This window comes from Episyrphus balteatus, chromosome 4, assembly GCF_945859705.1.
Source record: "Episyrphus balteatus chromosome 4, idEpiBalt1.1, whole genome shotgun sequence".
In the NCBI taxonomy this organism is placed as follows: Eukaryota; Metazoa; Arthropoda; class Insecta; order Diptera; family Syrphidae; genus Episyrphus; species Episyrphus balteatus.
Window position 1 is genome coordinate 44204014 of NC_079137.1, and position 27681 is coordinate 44231694.

The window sequence follows — 27681 nt, forward strand, 5'->3', positions numbered from 1 at the left end:
AATGAAAGAGAACAAGCAAAAAATGAATAAATTCCTTAACATGTTTTTTTCAGCAACCTTTAGAATTAAGAGCCTTGTTTTCGAGATGGCTTAAGTACATTTGAGTTTGAAGCCCCAGAGATTTCTAGTCATTCACTTAGATTAAGTCAAATAAAAAATTTGCGTCAAATGTCCATCAAAATGAAAAAAAAAGTGCGAACAACTACCTGAATATGATTAAAAATCGAACTACTTTAAAGTTCATAATGATCGCCACTTAAATTCTCGAAAAGTCTAAGTCTAAGAAGTAAATTGTTCATTCATAATGGGGGACACTGTGGTGTATACGTGTTTTTTTTTAAAGACAACTCTGTTATTTTGCCGGTGTCATGGCCTGGCTTCACTTTAGTTTTTAAAAAAAAAACCTATAACATGTCAATTTTCAACTTTTAGAGACTTTTTATTATTTTCTCAATTCTGTTGATCACTTTTCACCTACATACATAACACATAATGTATAATGTTTAAGTTTTAATTCAGGGCTCACTCGCTTAAAACAAACTTTAAAAATAATCAAAATTTTTAGAACTAAATCTACTTACATCATAAATTTTGTTGAACTTACCATGCATCGAACAAAAACTTTATTGTATGTAGGATAAAAATCCTGTTGCAGCTTTGATCCCGAAACTCCTTAATTGCAATGCGTACCAACTAGTGTTTTAAGCACTTTGGTTTATGAGATTTTTGTAGTAGGTACTTATGTTTCTATGAGTAATTTCATACAAACAATACAATTTTAATGAATTGAAAAAGGCAAATCGATCGTGAATCTCCCTGAGAATTCATTTAAATGAAACAAATACAAAAACAAATACTATGAAACAATCGACTTGTGTCCTTGATTCTCCTATAAAATTTATTCTCGATACCAATAAACTCCGAAAGAATCTTTTCATGCTCAATTTCGTTCCCATGTTTGAAACAAGGAACATTCCAAGGAATATTTTTTTTACGATAGCCCTCATTATGTAATGCAAACTGTATGCCACCTGGACCTATTACATTCTATATAATATACTTGTCTTTATTACGTAGTGAATTCACTGTTAAACATTTACAGAATGCTCGGGATTATACGAAGCACTGTAACAATACTGCGATCATTCCTGGCATGCAGTTTTGCATTCAACGACACTCAAAACTATATCCACTGCTGATAGCCGCGAAAATTTTTCGTTTAACTCGATAACTACAATACTTTAAAGCCTGATTACCTGCAGTCAACCTGTATTCCAACTGGGTTGTTAGGACCCAAAGAGTCAATGCTTAATTACCGGACCTCTATACAAATTACAGTTTGGGTCAACACATCCAAAACGGAACTTGTGTTTTTCCTGTCTCTCCAATGACTAAGGACTGCTGCATTTCTTCAGCAAGAACCAGGTCCTGAGACTGCCAGCGTACAAGTAAAAGCTCTCAATTATAGCAAGAATAACCTCTGGTGTCTTAAAACGAGCAATAAGGCCAACTACATATGTATGTATGTGTCCTATCTTTTGTATCCCCTACTTATGAACATGACCAAATCAAGCTATAAAACGTAACTGGTTATTTTCAGTTAGTTACTCAAACTAATCATCAGCTACAGTTTTGATGTGCATTTCAGCTTTACGCTTTTTCTTCATTTTTGGTAAAACAATAAATTTCAAAAAAAAAAAAACGACGAGACGACCTTTATATTCTATAACAACTACAAAAAGATATAATTTAAAGCTTGTAGAGTTTTAAAGGATCTTAAGGTTTTCTTCAATTTCTACTCAATTGATTTTTTTTTTTTTATAATATTTTAGTAAAAGATATTTTCAAAGTCCATTGATTTTTCAGATCCTAATTGTTTTTGTTTTGAAATAAGTAAAATAAAAGTTTATAAACCCTTAATTAAATTTTAAGGAAATTTTTAGCGAAGTAATAATAAAAAATTAAGAGCAATCAAATAAATTGCTCTTTCATTGATGTTCATTTTTTCTTTTCAAAACCCACAATAGAGAAGGAAAAAAAATAAAATCCAATTGTATTATTTTTTTTTTTTTTTTTGTTTAAATTATTATTATAACTTTAATAAACTTAATTAAGTTGCATTGCCTCTTAATATAGAGAATACTATTTTTCCATAATTAATTTTAATAATAAAAAAAAAGAAAACAAAATTTATAATAATATGTGATTTCATGTAAAGAGACAAATAATAATAACAATAATAATAAAAAGTTTATAATAGCAATCACATTACGAAACACATAGAATACTTTTAAAGTTTTTTTTTATATAATTTTTTTTATTATTTCTTTCATTTAATTTCATCGTGTCATTCAAATTTAAAAATACTTTCATTTGCATCACTGTTTTCTTCTTTTTTATGCACATTTTGTGTTTTTTTTTTTTTTGTTTTTCTCGAATTCTTTTATGTTTCGTTAAGTTTTTATTTACTTTTTTTTTCTAAAACACACTTTTTGTATTTGCAGATTTTTTGTTTTCAAAAATTCTTGAAAAATTGTCTTTTTTTGTAACAGAAATTTGTGTATTTTGTGTGTGTTATGGAAAAAAAACTTATTATTTACACAACATTGTTTATAACATTGTTTTTTTTTTCTTATAGTTTTTGTTTTGATTTAATAATATATAATAGGTTTTTTTTTTTAATTTTTTATTTTGTTCAATAATTATTATTAATTTTACTACGAAACATTTTTGTTTTTTTTTTTTATTTTTTTACTTTTCTGTTGATGTTATCATAGTTTTGAGTTGAATTTAATTTTTTGTTAAGTGAAATTCCTTGAACATTTTTTTCTTATTTATTTTTTTGTTTTCATTTGAATTTAATAATTAATTAGAATAGGTAGTTCTTTTTGTGTTAAGATAGGTAATGCAATTTGTTGTTTGATCTATCAATTGTTTTAAACAAAAGAAGAAGAAAAAAACAAATAATTCTACCCGCTAGGCATTTCTATAGTTTTTTTTTTTTTTGTTGTTGGTTGTTGTTTTTTTTTTATTTCGTCATTTTCAATAAATATATATAATTAATTTTGTTATGTAAATATATAAGATAATTGCATTTTTTTGTGTTTCACAATTTTTTTTTTTATGTTTCATTCTATCTTGTTTCATTTTTTTTCATTTATTCTCACTTAATTTAATGGAAGGCAAAACATGTGCTGAAGTAGACTTTTATTATTATTACTATTATTATTTGAATTATTATGACTATTTAGATTATTATTATTATTAGAGGTTGGAGGAGGTAATTGAAGAATACTTAGATCATCAGCAACGGAATCATAGTCACTGGAGTCCTCTCCGTATAACTTTAAATAACAAACAAAAAAAAAATACATTTGATTAAACTATAATTTTAATATTTTTAAATGAAAATCAATGAATTATTATTTATTTATATAAAAAAAAAATACAAAAAGTTAAACTAAAAACTAACCCGTAAATTATATGGATGTAGCTCACATGATGCGTGATGTCAAACGCAATCTTCTAGGGACATTAGTAATGGATTCACATATTCAAATCCTTCGAATTCAGTTTGATCGATTTTCTCAATAACACGACTGTAAAAAGAATTTAAAAAAAAAATTAATATAAAACACTTCACAATAGAATAGAAATTTATTTATTTTTTCCAAAATTATTTTGTAAGCTATGTCAAAGCTTAAAGCTCTTTTAAGCTTTATGTTATATTAAATTTTCATTCATTAAGAAAGAAAAAATATAGTTTAGAAAAATATAACAATTCGAAAAACAAGCAAAAACAAAAAAAAAATTATTAAAAATACTTACTCATCGTCTGGGGTCAATTGTACGGCCTCCTCTGTGAATTCGGGAGGGAAATTTGCCAAATCCCTGTCGGAATCTAATCGTGGCTTAAATGGAGGTGATACTTGCTTACGCTCTAGCTACATTGGTGCGAAAAGAAAAACATAATATGACGATAAAAGAGAAAAATGAACAAAAGATTGAAAAAATAATAATAATACCAAATACAATGAGGCTATAGAGAGGAAGGGGGAGATGAAAGGGGAATGTGATTTTTTGTGATGTCAGCTATTTTTAAAAGTTATAAAAATACTCCTTTTACAGTTTTTTGACGACGTCAAGGTTTAGTTTATTTGGAAACTTGGTAAAACAATGAAAACTGATGCTTACCACAACACTAAAATATTAAGTTTATAATTTTGATAAGTTTAACTGAACTCATGACCAAAGTACAAAATATAAATTAAAATATATTTAAACAATTTGTTTCGCAAAAAACTCTATAAGATACTTTTTTTGGTTCAATAATAATATAATTAACTGCTCTTAATTCAACGAAAGATTAACTGTTGCGCTGTTATGGATATTTTCGAAAAAAAAGTGCATCAAATGCATTTTTACCATTTCTTATGCAACGCCATTGCATTTTTGCTCTTAACTCAACAAAAGATTTGTTTTTAAGCTGCCTTGGAAATTTTTGGAAAAAATGAATTAAATGCAATATTTACCATTACAAAGCTATTGCACTTTTGCGTTAAATTCAACGAAAGATTTGCTGTTTAACGGCTTTGAACGTTTTTGAAAAAAAAAGTGCATCTAATGCATTTTTACCATTTCTGATGCAATGCCATTGCATTTTTGCTCCTAACTCAACGAAAGAATTACCGTTAAGCTGTTTTGAACATTTTTGAAAAAAAAGTGCATCTAATGCATTTTTACCATTTCTAATGCAACGCCATTGCATTTTTGCTCTTAACTCAACGAAAGAATTACCGTTGAGCTGTTTTGAACATTTTTGAAAAAAAGTGCATCTAATGCATTTTTACCATTTCTGATGCAACGCCATTGCATTTTTGCTCCTAACTCAACGAAAGAATTACCGTTGAGCTGTTTTGAACATTTTTGAAAAAAAGTGCATCTTATGCATTTTTAACATTTCTGGTGCAACGCCACTGCATTTTTGCTCCTAACTCAACGGAAAAATTACCGTTGAGCTGTTTTGAACATTTTTGAAAAAAAGTGCATCAAATACATTGTTACCATTTCTGATGCGACGCCATTGCACTCTTGCTCTTAACTCAACGAAAGAATTACCGTTAAGCTGTTTTGAGCATTTTTGAAAAAAAGTGCATCTTATGCATTTTTACCATTTCTGATGCAATGCCATTGCATTTTTGCTCCTTACTCAACGAAAGAATTACCGTTGAGCTGTTTTGAACATTTTTGAAAAAAAAGTGCATCTTATGCATTTTTAACATTTCTGATGCAACGCCATTGCATTTTTGTTCCTAACTCAACGAAAAAATTACCGTTCAGCTGTTTTGAACATTTTTGAAAAAAAGTGCATCAAATGCATTGTTACCATTTCTGATGCAACGCCATTGCACTTTTGCTCTTAATTCAACGAAAGAATTACCGTTAAGCTGTTTTGAGCATTTTTGAAAAAAAGTTCATCTAACGCATTTTTACTATTTCTGTTGCAACGCCACTGCACTTTTGCTCTTAACTCAACGAAAGAATTACCGTTAAGCTGTTTTGAACATTTTTGAAAAAAAAGTGCATCTAATGCATTTTTAACATTTCTGATGCAACGCCATTGCATTTTTGCTCCTAACTCAACGAAAAAATTACCGTTCAGCTGTTTTGAACATTTTTGAAAAAAAGTGCATCCAATGCATTTTTACCATTCCCGATGCAACGCCATTGCATTTTTGCTCCTAACTCAACGAAAGAATTACCGTTGAGCTGTTTTGAACATTTTTGAAAAAAGTGCATCTAATGCATTTTTACCATTTCTGGTGCAACGCCACTGCATTTTTGCTCCTAACTCAACGGAAAAATTACCGTTAAGCTGTTTTGAGCATTTTTGAAAATAAGTGCATCTAATGCATTTTTACCATTTCTGATGCAACGCCATTGCATTTTTGCTCTTAACTCAACGAAAGAATTACCGTTAAGCTGTTTTGAACATTTTTGAAAAAAAAGTGCATCTAATGCATTTTTACCATTTCTGGTGCAACGCCACTGCATTTTTGCTCCTAACTCAACGGAAAAATTACCGTTAAGCTGTTTTGAGCATTTTTGAAAATAAGTGCATCTAATGCATTTTTACCATTCCCGATGCAACGCCATTGCATTTTTGCTCCTAACTCAACGAAAGAATTACCGTTAAGCTGTTTTGAGCATTTTTGAAAAAAAGTGCATCTAATGCATTTTTACCATTTCTGATGCAACGCCATTGCATTTTTGCTCCTAACTCAACGAAAAAATTACCGTTGAGCTGTTTTGAACATTTTTGAAAAAAAGTGCATCTAATGCATTTTTAACATTTCTGATGCAACGCCATTGCATTTTTGCTCCTAACTCAACGAAAAAATTACCGTTCAGCTGTTTTGAACATTTTTGAAAAAAAGTGCATCCAATGCATTTTTACCATTCCCGATGCAACGCCATTGCATTTTTGCTCCTAACTCAACGAAAGAATTACCGTTGAGCTGTTTTGAACATTTTTGAAAAAAGTGCATCTAATGCATTTTTACCATTTCTGGTGCAACGCCACTGCATTTTTGCTCCTAACTCAACGGAAAAATTACCGTTAAGCTGTTTTGAGCATTTTTGAAAATAAGTGCATCTAATGCATTTTTACCATTTCTGATGCAACGCCATTGCATTTTTGCTCTTAACTCAACGAAAGAATTACCGTTAAGCTGTTTTGAACATTTTTGAAAAAAAGTGCATCTAATGCATTTTTACCATTTCTGATGCAACGCCATTGCATTTTTGCTCTTAACTCAACGAAAGAATTACCGTTAAGCTGTTTTGAGCATTTTTGAAAAAAAGTGCATCTAATGCATTTTTACCATTTCTGATGCAATGCCATTGCATTTTTGCTCCTAACTCAACGAAAGAATTACCGTTTAGCTGTTTTGAGCATTTTTGAAAAAAAGTGCATCTAATGCATTTTTACCATTTCTGATGCAACTCCATTGAATTTTTGCTCTTAACTCAACGAAAGTCTCGCTAAATGGGAAAAATGCAGTTGATGTCTTTTAACAATTTGCCAATCTTTCTTTTACAGTTAACTCTTAAAGCAGTTCAACAATTCTTTAATCATCCATACGAAACGATTACCAAAAAAAATGTATCGATATTTTGTTTAGTAAAGACCCAAACCTAATTTTGGTAAATCGATTTTTTTGTTTTTTTAATTCTTACAATTCACAGCCACTTATTGCCAAAAGTAGTACCTAAGCAGCAATTTTGATGAATATTTTCAGTGTCATCGGACGAAAAACTGAAAATCGATAAATACACCTAAAAAAAAAAATCGATAACATAAAAATAAATTGAAAAAAAAGAAAAAAAGAAATCGAAATAAAAGAATGGAAAATTTAATGGATCGTGCTTTTATAAGACATGTAAGTTTAATTATTTCAAATGTTGAAACAATGGTTTTTGATAATATTTTATTTTTAATTCAGTTCCGCGGCAGGGAGTGGTCCAATCCAAGGACCTGGTTTGGGAGCCCCAATAATTTGGTAAGCTAAATATTAAATTGAATAAATTGTTAAAAATTTATAAAATTTATTATATTTAGAGACAAATTACCATGCCGATACCATTGCAGCCCATCGAAATAATCGGGGATGGGCCACATGTCCTGGTAAGCCCCTATTTTTATATTTCTTGAATTTCATTTCTTGAAAATCTTGACATATTTCCTTATTTTTTCTTTTTTTTTCAAGCCGAACTTAGGAATAATATATTTCCCTCAGCAAAATGTCATAGTGACCAGGACGAGGGTGGTCAGGATTCGTAGGAGGGTCCATTTTTCGGTAAATTCTTGAATTTTGATATATAATTTTTTTAATTATATTTTTTATTTATTTGATTGTTGATTGCTATGTTTTTTTTTTTTATTTTCAGAAATATAATCTGTTTTTACAGTGGGTAAAAACTAAATTTTGGAAATTTCAGCGGTTTTTGAAGCGAAAAATGGATTCTCAGTCAATAATAACAATCGTTTGTGCGATTTGCTTTTTTATTGGCTTAAGCTTTTATTAATTAATTTATTTATTTGTTAATTTTATTTTATTTTATTAATTCATTTTCTTTTATTTTACAGATTATTGCGTTTAAATAAAACAACATCTTTTCGAGTTTTTTATTCCAGCAAACAAAATGTCTTTTATTTTACTTTTTCGTGTATATTTTTCTTTTTTATATATATTTTTTATTGATATTTTCAGCTAAGGGTTATTATTTTATCTCTACAATTAGCAGAGAAAAAACATTTTTAACAATTCAATTCCAATATTTAGGAACTGAACAAATATATTCATGTCTTCTGTTTTCCAAATGGAATGGAAACATGAATTAACATTTATTGTATTGGTTTGGAAATCGTTTGAAATTTTTTTTCTCAGCTATTTTTTTTTTTTTTAAATACAGCGTGGAATTCGGAAATAAAGTAAGTATCGTAGTCAAACTTGAGAAGAAAGAGAAAAATTGAATTTTTAAAATTCTTGAGCATGTAAAGTCTAAGATTTTGGATTTTATTTATTATGTTGGTAGTGATGACCTTTTGTTTATGATATGATATATTGTAGAACGGGCTTCAGGCCAAGTTTCATTTGACTGGAAAGCCGTTTCATAACATAATAAGATTTTATTTATAATATATTTCCAAGACCGCGTAATTTTGTTAGAATAACACAGTGTTATTAATTGATTCACTTACAAAAGAGATGACGGTCTAAAGACCACTCGCTTGATTACTTAATTAAAGCGGAGTGCCCCGCCGCGCGCTCCGTTTTGATAACAAAACTGATAAATCCTTTGAGTAATAAGTTAATTTGTATGATTAAGGTTAAAATAAAAAAGGGTCCTTAACAATTCCCCCGAAAACTAGTAGCTCACTTTAAATAGAAAACCTAATACCTGTACTAGCAACATAGGGAGAGCTGCCCAGTGCTCGGAGACTCGCTCACATTTTTTGCATAGAGGAATTTATTTCTGCAAGCATATCTACATATTTCACTGACAAATTCCCTCCACAGACTCCACAGAGAGAGTGCTCTGTTCTAAGCCACGGCCTACTGGTACAAACAACTACGCTATAGTAAGTATTGTGTGGTATCGGCCAATGTTCTGTTGACAATCCTTTCTATGTCTTGTTTAGGTCGAAAGGGCAAATAATTTGTTCTGGATGTTAGTCAAGCTGTGGCGGCTAATATTTGTTGTCTTTTTTAAGTAATTTGAAAAGATATTGCCTTCATGGCTTCTATGGAAATATTAACTCTTTCCGCCGATCGTTGCTTAGTCAATTCATAAGCTTTTTTGTTGGCTTCAAACCACAGTGATCAGCTTTTGAACTAAATTAGAGAATGTCATGGCCGAAGCAATTGCTTTTAGAGCTGCTTGAAAATGACTTATCAAAGACATTCGATTCAATCAATTCTTGAGCCATTAGTAAAAATACATGTGAGGAAGTCTCTCATCATAAAACAACCAAAATCCTCTTCCCTTTACTTTTACTTACTTTTCAGTAAGATTATTTCTACTATATATCACGATTCAAGTTGTACTACGTCAACAAGGTACACTTAACAAATAGTTGTAACCGCTATCAGTTTGACAAGCTTTATAAATAACAATTTTGTTATTGGAATTAGAGGTCTGCAATGAACGGGCAGGTTCAGAAACGTTAGGGACTAAATATTTAAGTAAGTTTCACGTCTCTGACGTCCTTCCAATTTAGGCAATTTTATTGGAAAGTTGATTGGAAATATTAAGTCCCTAACATTTCCTGAACGGGCCCAATGTCTTAAAAGACATTCCAAAACAGTCCATTTTACTTCAAATACCTCATTAGCTCTATTTAAATCTTTTAAAACAAAACGAATCAATGTTTTCCCATAAAGAGTATTGCACCCATTTATTTCAAAACATTTAGTTCAGAGTACCCATAAAAATGGGAACTCCTTGGTAAATACACCGAGTGCATAGAGCATACCGAGGACTCTAACTGATGTAGGTGTAGGTACCCATAAAATCAATGCTGACTAATGCTGAGTATTTATCTATCTGTTGCTTTTTTGAAATGTGGAGGGCTAAGAGCTGAAGTGAACGAAGCCACAAAAAGTGATAAATGTATGTACAGTACCTTGCCATATTATTAGGCCCAAGCGAATAAAATACAATTTTTTGGTTCATGTTATTGGATTTTTAAAGTTTTTGTCGCAATATCTCAAATTTTTTTTTGTCTCATTCACTTCCACTTATCATGTAGATACGGATTGACTAAAACAAAGTTAAAGAATTGATACTTTTTCATAAAAAATAACGTGCAAATGGGGAAAGCTCCAAAAGACGTTTTCTATGAAATTCATGCCTAGAAAATTACCAGACCGGTCTAATACTAAAATTTTTGTACCGAGGAATAACGTGACATTCTTAACTTTATGGCAAGGACCCCATCTTGTATAAATATAGAAGCTTTGAGCCTCGAGCCTATTTCGAAATCGTAGAAACAAAACGTTCCCAAGCACCTTTATGTATTGGTCTGGATTTAGGGCGTTATCCACAATATAAAAGGAACCTTATCCTTTTTCTGAGATAGCAGAACAGCCAATAATGATCAGAGAATGTTTTGTTTTTGGAATAACGAACTGTGAAAAGCTCTTCTCGTCTCATGTTATAAGAAAGAAAAAACAACCACAAATCTTAGAATATTACGTACTGTCCAGACGATCAGATCTTCTATATTTATGCAAGATGGGGTCCTTGCCATAAAGTTAAGAATGTCACGTTATTCCTCGGTACAAAAATTTTAGTATTAGACCGGTCTGGTAATTTTCTAGGCATGAATTCCATAGAAAACGTCTTTTGGAGCTTTCCCCATTTGCACGTTATTTTTTATGAAAAAGTATCAATTCTTTAACTTTTTTTTAGTCAATCCGTATCTACATGATAAGTGGAATTGAATGAGACAAAAAAAATTTGAGATATTGCGACAAAAACTTTAAAAATCCAATAACATGAACCAAAAAATTGTATTTTTTTCGCTTGGGCCTAATAATATGGAAAGGTACTGTATATACCATTGAATCTTATGACAAAATTTTGTTTTGAACAAATGAAAATTTGAAACGGAACATTTTTTGACCAAACTAATGACAGATCTTAATACAGTTAAACTTTGCGCAAGTCTAGATTTGAATTTTTAATTTTTTATACTTGGTCCGTTACAGCTGTGAGACCTCCATATTTTGTTTGGCGTTACAATTCGCACATTTTTTCTGAAACTATGGTGCAAAAACATTATTTGCTTACATTGAGTGAAAAACGTAATACCAGCACTGAAGTAGCGTACCCGCAAATGAATGCATTCGTGTAGACCTCTATGGGAATAGAATTCATTAAATTAAAAAAATGTATATATTTTGATTGTAATTAAAATAATGGTTATTGGTATTTTTTACTCATTCATTGATTCTCAACACATGTTAAGAATAAAGTTCTTTAAAAGCGAATTTTGGTTTTCTATCTACGACCCATTATAAATTGTAATATAGATAATTATTGCTATCTTCGTGACCTTATTTCTTGATATTTCAAATCCTAAGCGTCCTTTAGGTCAGTATTGAATAATCTTAAATCTTCGTCAACGTTTCAAACGTGTTTACGTTCTTCGTCAGGACTCTTAGAGCGGAATTCAGAGTCGTTACTCAAGTAAAAATTTTACTCAAGTGAACATTTGGTCTTGCGTTTGGTCCACTTCAGCTACTAATTACGTTAAGAAAACCTAGGAATGTCTTTACTTTAGCTAATGAATTCCAACTGAGGAAATTTTGAAGTAAATACTTGGGCAAACACTCAGAAAATTCATCTCAGACTTGTGCTTGAGAAAAATATTTACTTGAGTAACGACTCTGAATTCCGCTCTTAAAATAGGAACTGTAAGTATTAGATTTTGATATTTATTAAATTTTTTTAGAATTTTTTTTCAATTTTTAGTGTCCTGACGAAGAACGTAAACACGTTTAAAACGTTGACGAAGATTTAAGATTATTCAATACTGACCTAAAGCCCGCTTAGGATTTGAAATATTAAGTAATGTAAATAAGTTAATGAAAGCAACTTTCAATCAAATAGATGATTAAATTAAATTTCTGTTGTTAATTTTCTTTTAGGGACAACTTTAACTTAAGTGTCCAATGAATAATTTAAAAAGTTTAGTTTATCCTATATGAAATTACAACTTAATTTAGGTTTAACAGTGCTAATTAATAATTAAGTTTATTTAGGGTTTCTTAAAATATTAATTAGAGAAGGGTAAATAAATTGACCTTAAGTTTCATCGAACAATTGTTTAAACATGTTTATGGATCACTTTCACTACCAATTCTAGACTAAATTTTAAATTTGATAATTTAGTGTTTCAGATTCTTGCTGTTTGAAAAAATATATATATATGATTCTTCTATGGAGGAAATAACTTTTATTTTGTTTTCAATGAAAGGATGAAATTAATAAGTAGCTTTTAGCAAACAAACCCGAAGTATGTTTTTTACTGCCATTACAACATCCATGAACCTGAAAATTTCTAACTCTAATTTTTTTTTCTCTAGATATAATGCAATTTGCAACTGCTTTTAAAAATAAATTAATTTAAATCATCAAAAAAAAATCTAGAATGAAAAAAGGATAGAAGAACATTATGATGATCAATATCACAAGCAGAGAATAAAATTAACATTTAGAATTTCTTTTAATTTTTTCTTTGAACTGAAACAAAATTTAAAAAAAATCGCTTATGTTTTTTTTTTTAACTTCATTGAAGCGAAAAAATAAATGCAATGAGAAACATTTAACATTCGATGATTTTTTAATTTAATTTAACAAAAATTTGAGAGAAACGGCAAGAAAAAATGAAATAATTAACAATATGGAAGAGAACATTATTGAACAATCAAAGGACAATAATAAATATTAAAACTTTTTTTAATAATAATTAAATGTTATTTAAAGAAAAAAAATATAGAAAAAAAGTAAACAGCACATTGTTTTTTTTTTGTTTGCCCGCTTGCAATATTCTCACACTCGAACACTTACGGATCCTCTGGCGTCAATTCAGCCGGTTCTCTGGTAAATTGAGGGTCAAAATTCGTTGACATGTCCGGATCGCCAGGATCAAATGTCGGTATGAAAGGCGGTTGAACTTCCTTTTGTGCAATCTTAAGAATAATATTTTTTTTTGTTTGTTGCATTTTTTTTGTTTTGTTTATTTTTTTTTAAACAAAAAAAAGAGATAAGTTTTTTAGTAAATAAATTAAGACAAAAGTTTTAAATGGTAAATAAGAGCAGGTGGAACGTACATAAATGTATGTATAGAGCATGTTTGTTGCCTGTTATTAATTAATAATTTTATTATCCGCAAAGAAAGAAGAATAAAATTAATTTATGAACATGTGGAACTTTGTGGAATATCGTTACTTAATTTTTTTTTCTTCAGGCATTGCTGATTGAAAATAAATGTTTTATTTTTAAATAAAATTTAAACAAAATAATAGTTAATCGGCGGAAGGATCTTGGATCATATGTGGATCGTATACTTAATTGTCTTAAGGAAGGGAAAAAGCTGGTTTTATAAGAAAACGAAAAAAACAAACAAAAATTGAAGTTAATAAATTTTTAAGGAAAGAAATCATTTGTGGAACGTATTCCTTGTATTTTATTTTACTCGCATGCAAATAGACCCATTGTGGATTTATGCTGTTTTTGCATTCTATTGGACAAAAATCTCCGTTACTATTTGTTTTAATAAATATTTTTTTATGAATGGGAAATTCAAATTTTCCGTTGTTTCGACACACACTGTTGGAAAGGGAGAGAGTGGATGGAAAAAAATCCTAACCTAATCTTAAGTGTTGATTCCTTTAATTTATATTAATCACAAAAATTAAAATTAAATCGTGCATATCAGAGTATGTGTGTTTGTTATTTTTGGGGAGAGGAGAAAAAGACCTCAAAAACAGAAACAAAAAAACTAGAAACCTAAATCGACATCCTTACCATTTCCCAGTCAATACTCTTAAAGAATGGATGATTGACAATATCCATGAAGGCCGATTCACGATGACAGCCAAGACGATCGGCTGGATTTTTATTCAGGAAACCTTTAAGAACCGATGCGGCCTTCACACTTAACGAACGTGGTATACGAATGGTTTTTTCCAATATAACTTGAAATAGGTAGTCTTCTGTGTTCTAAAAGGCACAAAAAAAAACAAATTTAAATAAATTCCAAAACTATTAAATAAATAAATTTACTTGATCGGGATTCTCAGAAGCGCCAGCAATGTCAAACGGACTGCGTCCGGCTAGCATTTCATAGAGCAACACTCCCAGCGCCCACCAATCGACAGAGAATCCATAATCCTCGCCTCTCAGTATCTCTGGAGCAATATAGTTTGGCGTTCCACAGAATGTGGATGTTGTGTCACCAGGCCGTATGCCCTCCTTGCACATGCCATAGTCAGTTAGCTTAATATGACCCTCATGATCGAGCAGCACATTATCAAGCTTCAAATCACGATAGATAATTCCCTTCTCATGGAGGAAATTCAATGCCAAACTAATCTCAGCCGCATAAAATCTAGCATGTTCTTCGGGCAACCGTCGTTGCCGTTGCATGTGGAACATCAAATCGCCACCACGAACAAACTCAATAACAAAGAACAAACGTGACGGAGTCTGGAAACATGAATGCAGACCAACTAAAAATGGATGATTTGATGCTGTCTCAAAGACATGCTTCTCCGTTTGCACCCAATCAATGTCTTCGTCGTCGGTGACCAATGCTTTTTTGATCACTTTCATTGCATAGATGCGTCGTGTCTTTTTCAACTCGACCATTAGCACTTTGGCATAGCTGCCACGTCCGATGACTCGAATCAATTCGAAATCATTGAGTGAGTATTGCCTTTGGGTGCCCGGCTCAAGTTGTTCCTCCATATTTTGGACGGCTTCTACGGCCACTGAGTCACACGGATCGGGTAGTACGGCTGGCGGATAATCGGGTATTGGTGGTAATACCTCAGGTAGACCAGCATCGGCATTTAAGTCGTCGCGTTCTTTGACCAATGGTTCTACGTGCTCATTGGTACAGTGTTTCTGTACCAGTTTGTGGCATTTCTTGTGAACAAGCAATTTACATTGAATGCACTTGAAGCCTTGACGTCCAAGACCCCAGATGCGATCTTGGCAATAGGCACAGAATGCGCGCTAAAAAAAGAATGATGATTAAAAAAAGGATGAGATTATAAAACAAGTCATACTCTATTGAAGCGTTTGGCTTGGAAAATATGTCCATTGATGCGATATAGTTTACGCCATCTTCTAGCTCCTCGTCTGTAGATGCTTCCTATAAGAAATAAATGATATTGGTTAAAAATCGAGTTTTTGAAGTGAGGAAAAAAAAGATACGTACGGTCTTCACCAACGCATGACATTCCTGGCGCTGATGGAACATTTGGAAAAACTGTAATCGAAAAAAATAAACAAAATTATAGTAAAAATAAATTAAATTGCAAGTTTATTTTTTGTTTAAATAAATAAAAAGCTTTAATGTCGCACAAGGGGTAGTAAAGAAGTTCGTCATGTGATTAAGTTTGAATGGGTTGTCGAAAATATTTGAGATTAATAAGCCTACATTTTTCTTCAATACTGGCATGTTATTTTTTTAGATATTATTAGTTATTATCAGAGCAATCTCAAGATCTAAATATTTATTTGTTGAGCTAACAAACTGTACGATCTTTCGACTTTTTGTAGGTTTCTTTCAGTGCTCTAAGTGGAAAACCTGGTTTTTGAGAATAAGCTTAGTTATAACTAAAAATGCAATTTTCTGTGAGAAGTGAATGTTAAAGGTAAGAAGTCGTTGCCATAAACTTACGAAAAAGTTTTTGGTGTTAAAAACACAGGAAAACAGAATTTGTTAGGTCGGGACTAGCAAATTTATGTTCAGTTCAGTTTTTTTGAGATTTTCCAAACATTTTCAAAGAAAATTTATAATTTTAGAATTTTCATGGTCTAATATGGATAAGGTTATATTCTTAATAATGCATAACTACGAGGGGGATAAAAAACATTTGAACATTTATCAGGCCAAATTTTACCAAGTTGGTTAAAAACGGGTCATTATTATTGAGGCAATATTAATTTATAGATAAAATTGATTTTGTGGTGTTGATTAAGGTCCTGACTAAGAAGACAAACTACTCCAAATTATTCTGGATGAATGTCCATTGCTTTTAAGGACTCTTGGAAAAACACTGGCACTGTCAGAGAGTCAATTGAAGATGATTGTCTCTGGAAAAACGTTTTTGGTATACAAAAGGAATTTTGCTAATCGATCATAAAAAATGGGGTGTCCACATTAACAATGGATTCTACACACAATGGATTCTAGGTAATAAAGATGCTTTCAAAGGAAAAAAGAGGAAAGTGGACAAAAACGGATCTGCTTTTGCAAGACAAGGTGTTCGATTCACAAGAGCAATTCGCGAAGCAAAGCATATCGAGAAGTGAAAGCATTTAAACAATTAAAGAAGGTACAATATATCAGACCAAGCGACATAATAACGATAAATCTGCTTTGAAAAAACGGTCCCCGGGTCAAAATCATAATCATGAAATGTGTTCAAGTTAAAATTTTTACGTGGATTCCGCAGAAACTTTAGAATGAGTTTTTAGATTTCAAGTTTGTTTTTTTTTTTTGTTCGGATTTCAAGTAGGTATAGGCTAAAAGTGTGAATTCTAAGAGAAAAATTCTTTCTTCACAATATTAAAGGTGAATGATTTAATCAAAGGTTGGAATTATGTATATTGGCTTTTAGGGCCACACAATTATTTTCGATTATTAAAAAGTAATTTCTGAAAGTAACGTAGCGGATTCTATCGAATGAAATAAGAGCAGGATCTTATTACTTGGAGGTGTGTTTTTAGTTATCAGCTGGAAATCGTATCAGCAGTCGGCTGGCTACATGAACATACATATTTTTCTTTGATTTCTATTGATTTAAGTTAACTGATACTTTCTTGCAAGGAGATCAAATTCCTTTTTGAATAAAATATACTGTACTTGAGACTAATGTGAAGACTATATCACCAGGTTTTCCATTTTTAGACGTCAAATCAAATGCAATCAAGTTATATAATAATACCAGTTATAGAAATTGGAGTGCTTCTGGGTAAAAGTGATTCAGAATTTGTATTTTCCTATATGTAAACAGGAAACCTACTTATCGATTGTTTCTTCTACACACACTTGATACTAAAAGTCCATTCTATTCCAATAGACTAAAATAAATATTTCGCAGGATATTAATATCTCTCTTCGTCTATCATCGTCGTATACGTCATTGTTATATTTTAGATATTTCTCCAATAAATATGTAGGGTATAGAAGATAGGTATATTTCCTCCACCTTTTTAACATCCTGTATCTATTTTTCATATCGATAACATTATAAAAGTGATTTAAGTTACGCATTATGCTTTTAAGTTTTCTTGCTTCAAAGTCAATTAAGCCCGGAAGCCTCATCAAACCAATTTGCTAACTTCCGTATTAAAACAAAAACAAGAACAAAAACAATGATGATGACGATGGCGATGATTATGATGGTGATGTTGATGATGATGATGAAAACAAAACAACGATTATAATGAGAGAAAGCGTTTGCTATATTGCTGCTCCTACTACTGCTGCTGCTGTTGCTGGTGCTTGTTCCGTTCTTTGTGGAATGATGGTTAGTTCTTTCGTTCGTTTGTCCGTTTGTGTTCATTCGTTCGTTAATAGAAAAGGAAGTGAGACATTTCATAGGGTGTTAAACTATACTGTACCACCACCCTTAGATCTTTATAATTATAAATATTCGTTTGTGCGTTAAATTGTGTTTGTTTTAAAATAATGATAAATTACTTAGACACAGCCGTGGTATAGATTTTCAAGAAAGAGAAAATTAAAAAAATAAAAAGGGAGCCATTGAAAGACTTTAGTAAATTGTTTAGTTTTGATTATAAGGAATTATTATTAACGTTAGAAGAAAAGTGATTAGTGGAAACTGGAAAGTAAAGGAAGAACAAAAGAGAACGAACAAGTAAAATTTAAGAGCATAATTAGAGAGAAGGGTTATTTTTAGTACACAGAAATTAGGGCACCGGTAAGTTTAAATTGATAACAATTTCTACCAAGATTTATTGAAAGCAGTTAAAAACGTTATTTTCTCTACAAGAGATAGAAAATTATGATTTATGAACTTGTAACAGAGTTGTTATGAAAAAGCAAACTATCTATAAATAATCATGACTCTAAAAGCTGTTTATTGTTTCTCACTTTCAAAGGTTCTGTAACGTGTAGTTGGACGGAAATATATCTTAAATGTTCACTTTTACCTGTTTTTAATGGTTTTCTATGCTGTTTCGGAGGAACGATTATGTTCTCTTTTTTCTATCAACATTATATTTATTATAAAAGGAAACAGAAAACATGAACATAGTACCTACAGTCAATTAAGCTGTAAAAGCTTGATTGATTTGAAATTATAAAGTGTTTTTTTTGTGAGCCAACAACTATTTCATCTAAAACAAAATTATGCTCACAGTAAAAAAAAAAACTCTAAATAAATATAAGAAAGTATCAAAAGCTCCGGTTTAAAAGTTAAAATAACTGAAAAGCCCTGAAAATTGCAAAATTACTTCAAATGTAAAATTAACTTTATAGTCAGTGTTCATAAAATAATCTTGAAATATGAACTGGTTTCATTATTTGGTGAACAAAAGAAAACTATTTACAAAACATAAGATATGAGATTTTTTTTAAGATTTCTGACATAAGTTATAGAATATCCAAACAAAGATAGAAACAAAAAAATTAACCTATTAGCACAAATTCCAAGATTGTACCAGGATGTTTTAAGTGCATATCCCGAAATTTTCCCTTTTCTCAAAAAATACCATTTTTTCATAGATATGAATGTTTTTTTCATTGCATTCTTTTGATTCTTAACCCTCTGTCGGCACACGGGTGCGAATTTGGCTGGACAAAAATGAAAAGTGGTCACAGAAAAGTGTCTTTATAAGGGTGAAAATACATTTTTTTGGAATTGCGAATAGAGTATTCGAATTCCTCGGAAAATTCTACATCAATTTCATATATGACTCTTCATAAAATAGTGAGACCGATAAAAGTTCTAGCGCCATGAAAAAGTATAAAAAGTATGTGCCTAAAGAGGGTTAATGATAATGGATATGAAAACCTTCATGCAAAATTTGATTCATCTACCATAACTTTTAAGGGTTTTTCGGTAGTAAGTTTGCAACTGTTATAATAATATGAATTGATAGATGAAAAAACAGGTATAACTTTTTTCAGAGATGTCAGATTGCCTTGATTTTAGATTTGTTGGAATCAGCATTACAAAATACCTTGAAACCATGTACCATCGTCTGTTTCTGCTAATTTTGAAAATCTCCATTTCGCGCTTTGACCTTGAAAATCGAGACTTGCGGACATGAGATTTTTCTAGACATTTGAGGTATGTTATTAAATGCCAAAACAAAGGTATTAGCATTCATTCCGAGGTTAAACTCTTATTTGACTGGATTAATAGGGCTGATTGTTTAACTGCTAAGTGGTATGCTGCTAACACAAAATAAAAAATCTAAAAAAAAAAATTCTTTAGTGAATTTTACATAAATTTCGTTTCGCATCTTTGCAGTGAATTCAACTCTTAAATAATTTTTTTATTTTAAACTACAACGGAATCGGTATTATAAGTCAAATATTGCTAATTAACACATTACAAACACATTTTGCTGTGTCAATAATTAGGGCTTAATTATTATACGATCTTATCAAAACGCACTAACCAAAAAGTTAACAAAACAAATCCGCCAAAAATTATGTACACAATCGCTTTTTTGATAATTCGCCGCCTTTGTAAATGTTAATATTAAGTACTGAATTTGCTCACTGTTTAATTTGATTTTCTAACAAAGTAATCAACAGATTTTCAGTTTTAAAACCAACAGTGTAGTTTTGTATATTTTTTTTAATAACTGTTTCCATTTTTTTTTTCCTTAAAACTCAAAACATACATTTAAAAGATTTTTTCCGCCTCATTTTATCCAAAACTACCCTCAATATGAAGGTATTCAAAAATTGTTATTTTTTTTAATAACTACGTCACAAATTTTCAAATAAGGTAAACAAATGAAATTAAAAACTTGTCAAACACTTATCATTATTAAAATTTGTATCTTTAATTAAATTGATTAAAAAAAAAAATGACAAAATCAGTAACAAACAAACAATTAGTTAGAAATCTCTAAGACAACTATCTACAACTGATGATGTTTTTATTAAAATCATCTTTCATCAAATGATTAAAGATTAGAATAAATCTTAAATGATGCAAAAAGCTTTTTTGAAAGTCATGTTTGTTTTTTTTTTTTTTTTTTGTGCAAGAGATACCTTTTTTAACCCCTTTCTTAATTCGAGTTCATTTAATTATGAGAGAATCTCTTATCGCATCACAATAATAATAATAATAATAGAATGTTTCTTAAAAGTAAAAAAAAAAAATCAAAGTTCATCATCATCATCCGCTACAATCTTATCTCAAAAAAACTACGTAATTTTTCCTATAACCTGGAACGTTGCATGTCAAAATATTATTACATGCACTATTAACTATTTTGTGATACTGAAATACTGGAAAAAAAAACATCCTAATAACAACAGTCGTACACTTTTCCTATCATTATCTTTGTCTATCACTTTATATCAACACTTTACTTAAAATTTCTGGTCTTCCATGCCACATTATTCTCTCCAGTCACTTTTCCTCTTCAAAATAATGTTACGAAAAAAACCACTTTTGATTTCACACAAAACAGACTTGAACTGATTTCAATATAGGTAAAGGTTTATCGATTGAAATCAAATTAAAAGAAAAGAAAAAAAAAAATTATAAAAATAAATAATGTGTCAATGGTTGTTGTATATAAATCACTCTTATTTTAGTTATAGGCACATTATTTATCAAATTATAGAATCATTTCGAAAAACCCACCAATACAGCGATGAACCGTAATTATGGCGGCCATCAGATTACCACTAACACCATACACTTTTGATACAAAATAATACAAAAAAAAGGTAGGTATATCGGGACGTGAGTTGTATTGTTTTTTTTTTCTTGCGTTGCACTCGCCTTTACCACCCTCACCCTAATTACCGCCGTATTCTTTGCGCTGTTCCTATTTTTTCGCCGTACATAGACCGAAGAAGAGGAGGCAAAAAAAAGTGTAATATTATGGCCATAAAATTTGACCTAAAAATGAATATACACCACAATTTTATGTCTCGGGAAAACTAATCATGTTGAACACATAAATATCTATGGATTGGATATAAAATAATATCAAAAGACACATCTCAAAGATATTGTATCTATAACATATTGCCACCAAAATGAAATTACATTTTTTAACATAGCCAATAACTGTTACCAAAAAAAATATAAACTATGACATTATTATATTTGTTTTGTTGTTTTTTTTTATATTGTTGAACATTGCCACTTTATACTTGTAGATACAATTTTTTGTTTTTATCACTCTGGAGGATTATAGATGAAAATAACGACATTGACAAAAAAAACAAAAAAGATAGATAACAGGGTTTTAGAGATACAAAAAATAGAAAAAAACGAATCTATATTACGACATGTGTCACAACACACTATAGAAGAGATGGAAATATCTACTAACTTGCAACGCCACTGCTGCCACCGATGGAGAACAACGATAGGTGCGATCCATAGAAGTAGGCAGTTTCACAAATCCCGCTCAACATGAACACTGGATAAGAGTAACCATCCATTCATATGTTGAACTTGTATGTGCTCTGCTTTTCGTTTTTTTTTTTTTTCGTTTCGTTTGCCTTTTTTTTAAGGTAGACACTAGCGCCGCACCACAACTTTTTTTTTCGGGAACCCGTGTTGTTTTTTTTTATGTTCGCTATCTAAAACTTAGAGGCGTTGTTTCATTATTGTTCTATTCTTTTTTTTTGTTGGGTGGTGGTAGGTAGGTGTTTATGAATACTTTTTTTCACTTGTGACTAGTTAATTTTTTTAGGGGATACTGTCAACTCGATTGGCAGAGTAGTATGCGAGCGATAGATAGACCGGGTAGAAAAAAAAAAAGATTAAAAACAAAAATTATATGCCTCTTCTCACGGGTAAGGTGAATTTCACCAAAAGAAATGGAAAAAACATTTCGATTCTCTTGAGTCATAAATAAGATAAGTAGATAGCAAACAAAAAAGCACAGAAGCTTTTGATAAGTACACTATACTCATTTATAGAAACATTATTTTAAGAATTTTTAATAAATAACCAAATCGAATTTCAGACGTTATATACGAAAGTCGAACACTAACGAGATTATACGTCTTATCACTGACTCTGCTAAATATACTACATATCACCCTTTTATCTCATATCCATAAATTTTTAATAATAATAACAAAAAGAAAACAAAAAGAAAACAAAAACCAGAACACATAATTGGGACTAAAAGAAATATTTAGGTGGAGAAGGTATTAAAACTCCTAGTAAAAGTAAATGCAAAGACACCAGCATTCAATTGTTCTCAGAAATGGAAAAAAATGAGTGAAATTTCATCTCGAACTGGATTTAAACTTTAATCAGAAAGAAAATTTCTCGATTTCATTAAAGCTGTACTAGCACAGTCAAATAAGATGAAAATTGGGCGATAAATCACAAAAATTATTACAGAACTTTCTTTGCATTTTATTGTCCCTTTAAATAAATTTAAAGTATAAAAATACCCTGTGCTTCTGTCCTATTTCTGTATGTCTGTTAGTATTTAAACCTACAGTCTAACGGATGGGTCAGTAAAAATCAAACTTGGAATTTAGCGTTATTTGAGTAGAGGGGTTTTTGGAATTATTTGTTAAAGACCAAAAATAAAAGTACCTCTCATATACCAATTTTGGAAAAGTTAAATTTTCTTAAAAACGACTCAAAGGATTTTGATGAAAAAATTCAAATGTTATTACCAATTTTGTTTAAATCAAATTTTGGAAAAGACAGCATTGGATTTTTTGTTGAAATGTTGATAAATAATTACTACAAAATGGCATACCTACCAACTTTAATTAAATTTTTTGTTTTAAATAATTTATAAAATATATCTTAATAAAACAAATCAAAGTAGGTACTTTATATCTTATTATATATATATAGTTTTTCATAAACCATACTAGTTGAAAAATTTACTTAGCTTTGCCAAAAGTTCACAACGCCAGCTGATGAAGCACATTTTGTGGACCGTAATTATTAGGTTATCGTAATTATTATAAAAAAAAAAAAAACATTAATTTGACATTCAATAAAAAGGAATCTCTTTACTAAACGAAATATTGCAGCCAATACATGTGATAGTTGAACGAAAAATTTGTTGCCTTTGATTGAATAAATTGATAATTTTTGATAAGAATGCAACATGTGACTTATACCACTTTCAAATATCCAACTCAATTATTAGTTATCTTTCATCTATTTAACAAAGTGTGTATGGAGAAGAAGGTACATTAATGAACTGTACCAAGACACTTAAAAAAACACAGACTACATTGACTCGGTCAAATCGACCGAATGAACGAAAAATCTGCAGCCAAATGGTCCGGATCCTATCTCCACAGTTTGAGAGGGAGAAAACATCGGAGAAAACAGACCACATAAAATTAAGTGGATCGCACCTTAATTTAAGCGGATTTCTGCATGGTTTTTGCTAAGATGACTTTCACCTTAAATTAAGGTGACAAGTCAAATTAATTTTTTGAATGCGCAATTAAAAAAAAAAAAACTGGCAGCCACCGGGGATCGAACCTACAACTGTTAGGTTACTAGGCCAGTGCCTTACCACTGTGCTATCTCACTGTTGAAAATGTGTATGATAAACTGCAAGTAAGGCTAAAGTGTGACTGTAAATATAAAATTTATATTTTTGGTCGTTTTTTTTAAGATGAACATTTACATTAAAATAAGATGAAGTTCACATTAAATTTAACTGAGTTTAAGTGGAATCACCTTATTTTAAGCGGATATCACCTTATTTTAAAGTTGTGAAATTTAATGAGCGCATCATCTTATTTTAAGGTGACACTTTTTTCTTCGTGCAAGAACATTATTCTTGTTCAGTAAAGAAATATCTACTTTCAATTGACACCAAAAATAATGTGTTTTTTGAATAACATTAATATTTTGAAAAATGTGTTTTAATGATACTACTACATAGAACCCAGTGCTTTAAGCACACTTTAGGTTCTGTAGTACATACTTTCTTAAAGGCTGGGGAAATCTCAAACAAAAAATTAACACAAAATATGTTTTACAATAAAAAAAAAAAAATAAAAATTTAAAACGAAATTGAGCTCAAAAAAAAGTAAATACTTCTCTTAATTTCATCTATTGCAATGCATTTTTATAAAAAAAAAAAAAAAAAAACAAATCAGAAAATCGTTTTTTTAATAACGGGTTTTTGAAACATGTCGTTAAAATAAAAGAAAAAAATATGAACATTTTGGAAGTTGTATACACGTATTGCGTGCAACTCACTTTTTAATCGATTCAGGGCCATAGTCAGGTCAAAATGAGGCCATATAGAGAAAATGCAAATTTATTAACAAAAAATATAAAATAAGTTTATAATCCTGACTGAAGAGATATGTATGATATCACTATGTTCAACAAGGCTATTCTGTTGGAATATCCAACTGAATATCCTGATGAGACTGAAAAATTAGGCTTTTAAAAATTTCAACGCAGAATTAATTTGAAAACATTCAACTTTTGAAATTATGGATGAATCGCAAACTGACCAATTTTTAAGTTTGCAAACCTTAATATAATTTTGTAGTTTTTTTTTTTTCAAACTTTCTAACATTTATTCAGCCAGGATTCTTTCTAATTTTCGATTTATTTTACTAAGTATTGAATGGTGAAATTCCGTAGACCGGGTATCTATACCCCACTTCATATATGAAAAGGTTCTCTTGTATGCCGTTCAACTTAATTATCTTTATCGAAACCTTAACAAAAAAAAAAAAAAAAAAAAAAATGATAAAGCAAAAAAGGCAAGTGGTGTAAATATTCTGATAACACAGCCAAAGAACCCAGTTTTCAATGGAATTTGTGAGTAATGGACGATGGAAAAATAAAATAACAATCGATACCACTTAGTAGTATGTAGTATTATAGAAAAGGTATAGAAGGTGACGCTAACAACCAAACTAGGTGCACTGTGGTGTGTTTTTGTTTATAGGGAGGAAATATCAGAGATGGTGGAACGAGGTAATTACGATTATAACCTAATCTGATTATTTTTTTTTCCTTTTTTTTCAACTTGGTGTGTGGTTTTTCTTTTTTTTTTTTGTTAACTTATCAAATGCACACAAACATATAAACATTGGAGAAGAAGAAAAAAAAAAGTAAAAGGAATTTTTTTTTTGTACTAAAAGAGTGGGTGTTACCAATTTGTGACACTCTATATACTTTAACAGAGTTAAGAATAAGGCTTTGTAATATATCGAAAGCTTAAGGTCGTTAAGCTAAATAATAATGACCGTGATTTGTTGTGGCACATAGGAAGCAGTCAGGCGTTTTTGTAATTTAATTTAATTGAAATCTATGAAATTTTAATCGATTTATTTACTGACGGGACGACTACGGTTACGGTTTTTTTTTTTTTTTGTTGAAGGCTTGTCCTGGATATTAAGATATAATTAAGTCCTATTGGTAATTAAGAGTTTAATAATACACTTTTATGAAAACAGAAATTTAACAGAAAATATGGAGAAGAAGTTTATGTAGTTTTAAGGTTCTTTTTTTTTGTAGAAGAAATTTTGGACTAAAAATTTAAATAAGTTAAAGATTTTTTTTTTAAATTATAGTTGGTCTATATAGTGATTATAATTTTCGTGTCCATTTAATTTATCGATACAAATCCTAAAAGAGTGGGCAGATTGAATTGAAATTTGTACAGATGTTTTTTTATTTGCGTTCTTTCAAATGCCATTTATTTATATACTTTAGGTATCCTTAAAATCAAACATCAAAATGTATTTTGGTATAATAGTTAAAAATGCAAATTCTCGACCAATCAGTATATTTAGGGCCATTTTTTTCACTCGAAGTTAAACACAACTTCAGGATTTTTATCTTCAACTTCTGAATTTGATTTTATTCACTAAAAGTTGACGTTTTTAACCTTCGATTTTCAACTCGAGAGTTGGTCAGCTTTAGATTTCCTCAAATTAAAAATTAAAAGTCTTTGCCTATACAAAAACCTTAAACTTACCTAACATTATCGAGGTCACATCTCGAAATTGCCATTTAGCCATAATATTTATGAAATTCGAAATTAAAAACAACGAGAATAACTGGAAAACTCGATGTAAAAGAGCAGATCTAAGACGTGAAACAGAAGAAGAAAAAGCATTTGTATAAAGCGAACATTGATCAGTGTAATGTTGGCTGAAAACTGAAGAAAATTAATATCGAATACTTCAAAAACATAGCAATTGGCTTAGTTCTTTATTAGAAAAATAAGTAACAAGCAGTTAAAAAATCTTAAGCATTAAAATCAAAGCTAGATTTTTTTGAATATGTATTGTCAACAGGATTTAGAAAAAAATATCATAGAACCGTTTTCGAAGAATGCATTTAAAAAAAAAAAAAAGGAGCTGTTTTTTTTATGAATTTAATAATGTTATTAGTTATTATTAGAGATGCCGCGAACATTCGGCCACTATTCGGTATTCGGCCTATTTTTCTGGTATTCGGCCGAATAGTTTAACTATTCGGCCGAATACCGAATACTCAATGGAGAAGAAAAAAGACATTAATTATTATACCAAAATGTGTGTTTTATTAAAAAATTGTAATTTTAGTACTTATAATTTACCGAGACAAGTTGTGGTGAATGAAAACTATTTGTTCCGCATTTGTTGGTGGTAAACGATTACGTTTATCTTCGTAGACTATTCCTCCTTCGGAGAATAGCCTTTCACTGTAAAAACTTGTCCCAGGAGACGAAAGGTAGACTTTAGCAAATGTTGTCAAAATTGGAAATTTTGTAGTATGTGTTGACCACCACTTGTATGGCTCCGCCGTTCGATCTTGGCGAACAGTCTTCATTATATAATTCGATTTCAGATGTCTACCTTTGCAGTAGTAGGTAGTGTGTTCAGAAATTTATCTTAAAAGTAGTTCAGTTATTCATCGTTACAATACGATGTTGTTGGGAATTTCTTAAGCCACGTCTTTTCTTGAGACAAAGTATAAAATTTTTTAAATTACCAACGTTTTTTTCTGAGTGTCTTTGGCCGAATATTCGGCGGCCGAATATTCGGTATTCGGCCGAGGAGCGTGGCCGAATATTCGGTATTCGGTATTCGGCCAAATCAATGTTCGCGGCATCTCTAGTTATTATATTACATTTTTTAAAAATCTTCAAAAAAAAAAAAAATGTATGTATTAATTCGATTTTTCAAAAAGAATT

At 30.3% G+C, this 27681-nt stretch overlaps 1 protein-coding gene and 1 long non-coding RNA gene across 8 annotated transcripts in view; both read right to left on the reverse strand.

The window, feature by feature from the left end:
* Positions 1 to 2983: 2983 nt before the first annotated feature.
* LOC129920176 (atypical protein kinase C) overlaps positions 2984 to 27681 on the reverse strand; it is a 90011-nt gene continuing 65313 nt past the window's right edge. For 4 of the 7 annotated variants that reach the window (XM_056001402.1, XM_056001405.1, XM_056001403.1 and 1 more), the window contains 7 exons: positions 15518 to 15568; positions 15366 to 15451; positions 14359 to 15312; positions 14101 to 14295; positions 13141 to 13262; positions 3473 to 3599; positions 2984 to 3344 (listed from right to left, as the gene is read on the reverse strand). In XM_056001402.1, the coding sequence (XP_055857377.1) occupies positions 3512 to 3599; positions 13141 to 13262; positions 14101 to 14295; positions 14359 to 15312; positions 15366 to 15451; positions 15518 to 15568 (1496 nt within the window). In that variant the 3' untranslated portion in view covers positions 2984 to 3344; positions 3473 to 3511. Of the gene's footprint in view, positions 3345 to 3472; positions 3600 to 3828; positions 3945 to 13140; positions 13263 to 14100; positions 14296 to 14358; positions 15313 to 15365; positions 15452 to 15517; positions 15569 to 27681 lie in introns of all 7 variants that reach the window. The other 3 variants (XM_056001408.1, XM_056001404.1, XM_056001409.1) reach the window with 1 other exon arrangement.
* On the reverse strand, positions 7400 to 8646 carry LOC129920177 (uncharacterized). The gene is made up of 2 exons (XR_008773204.1): positions 7633 to 8646; positions 7400 to 7567 (listed from the first exon to the last, which is right to left on the reverse strand). It is a non-coding gene; the product is annotated as an uncharacterized LOC129920177 (long non-coding RNA).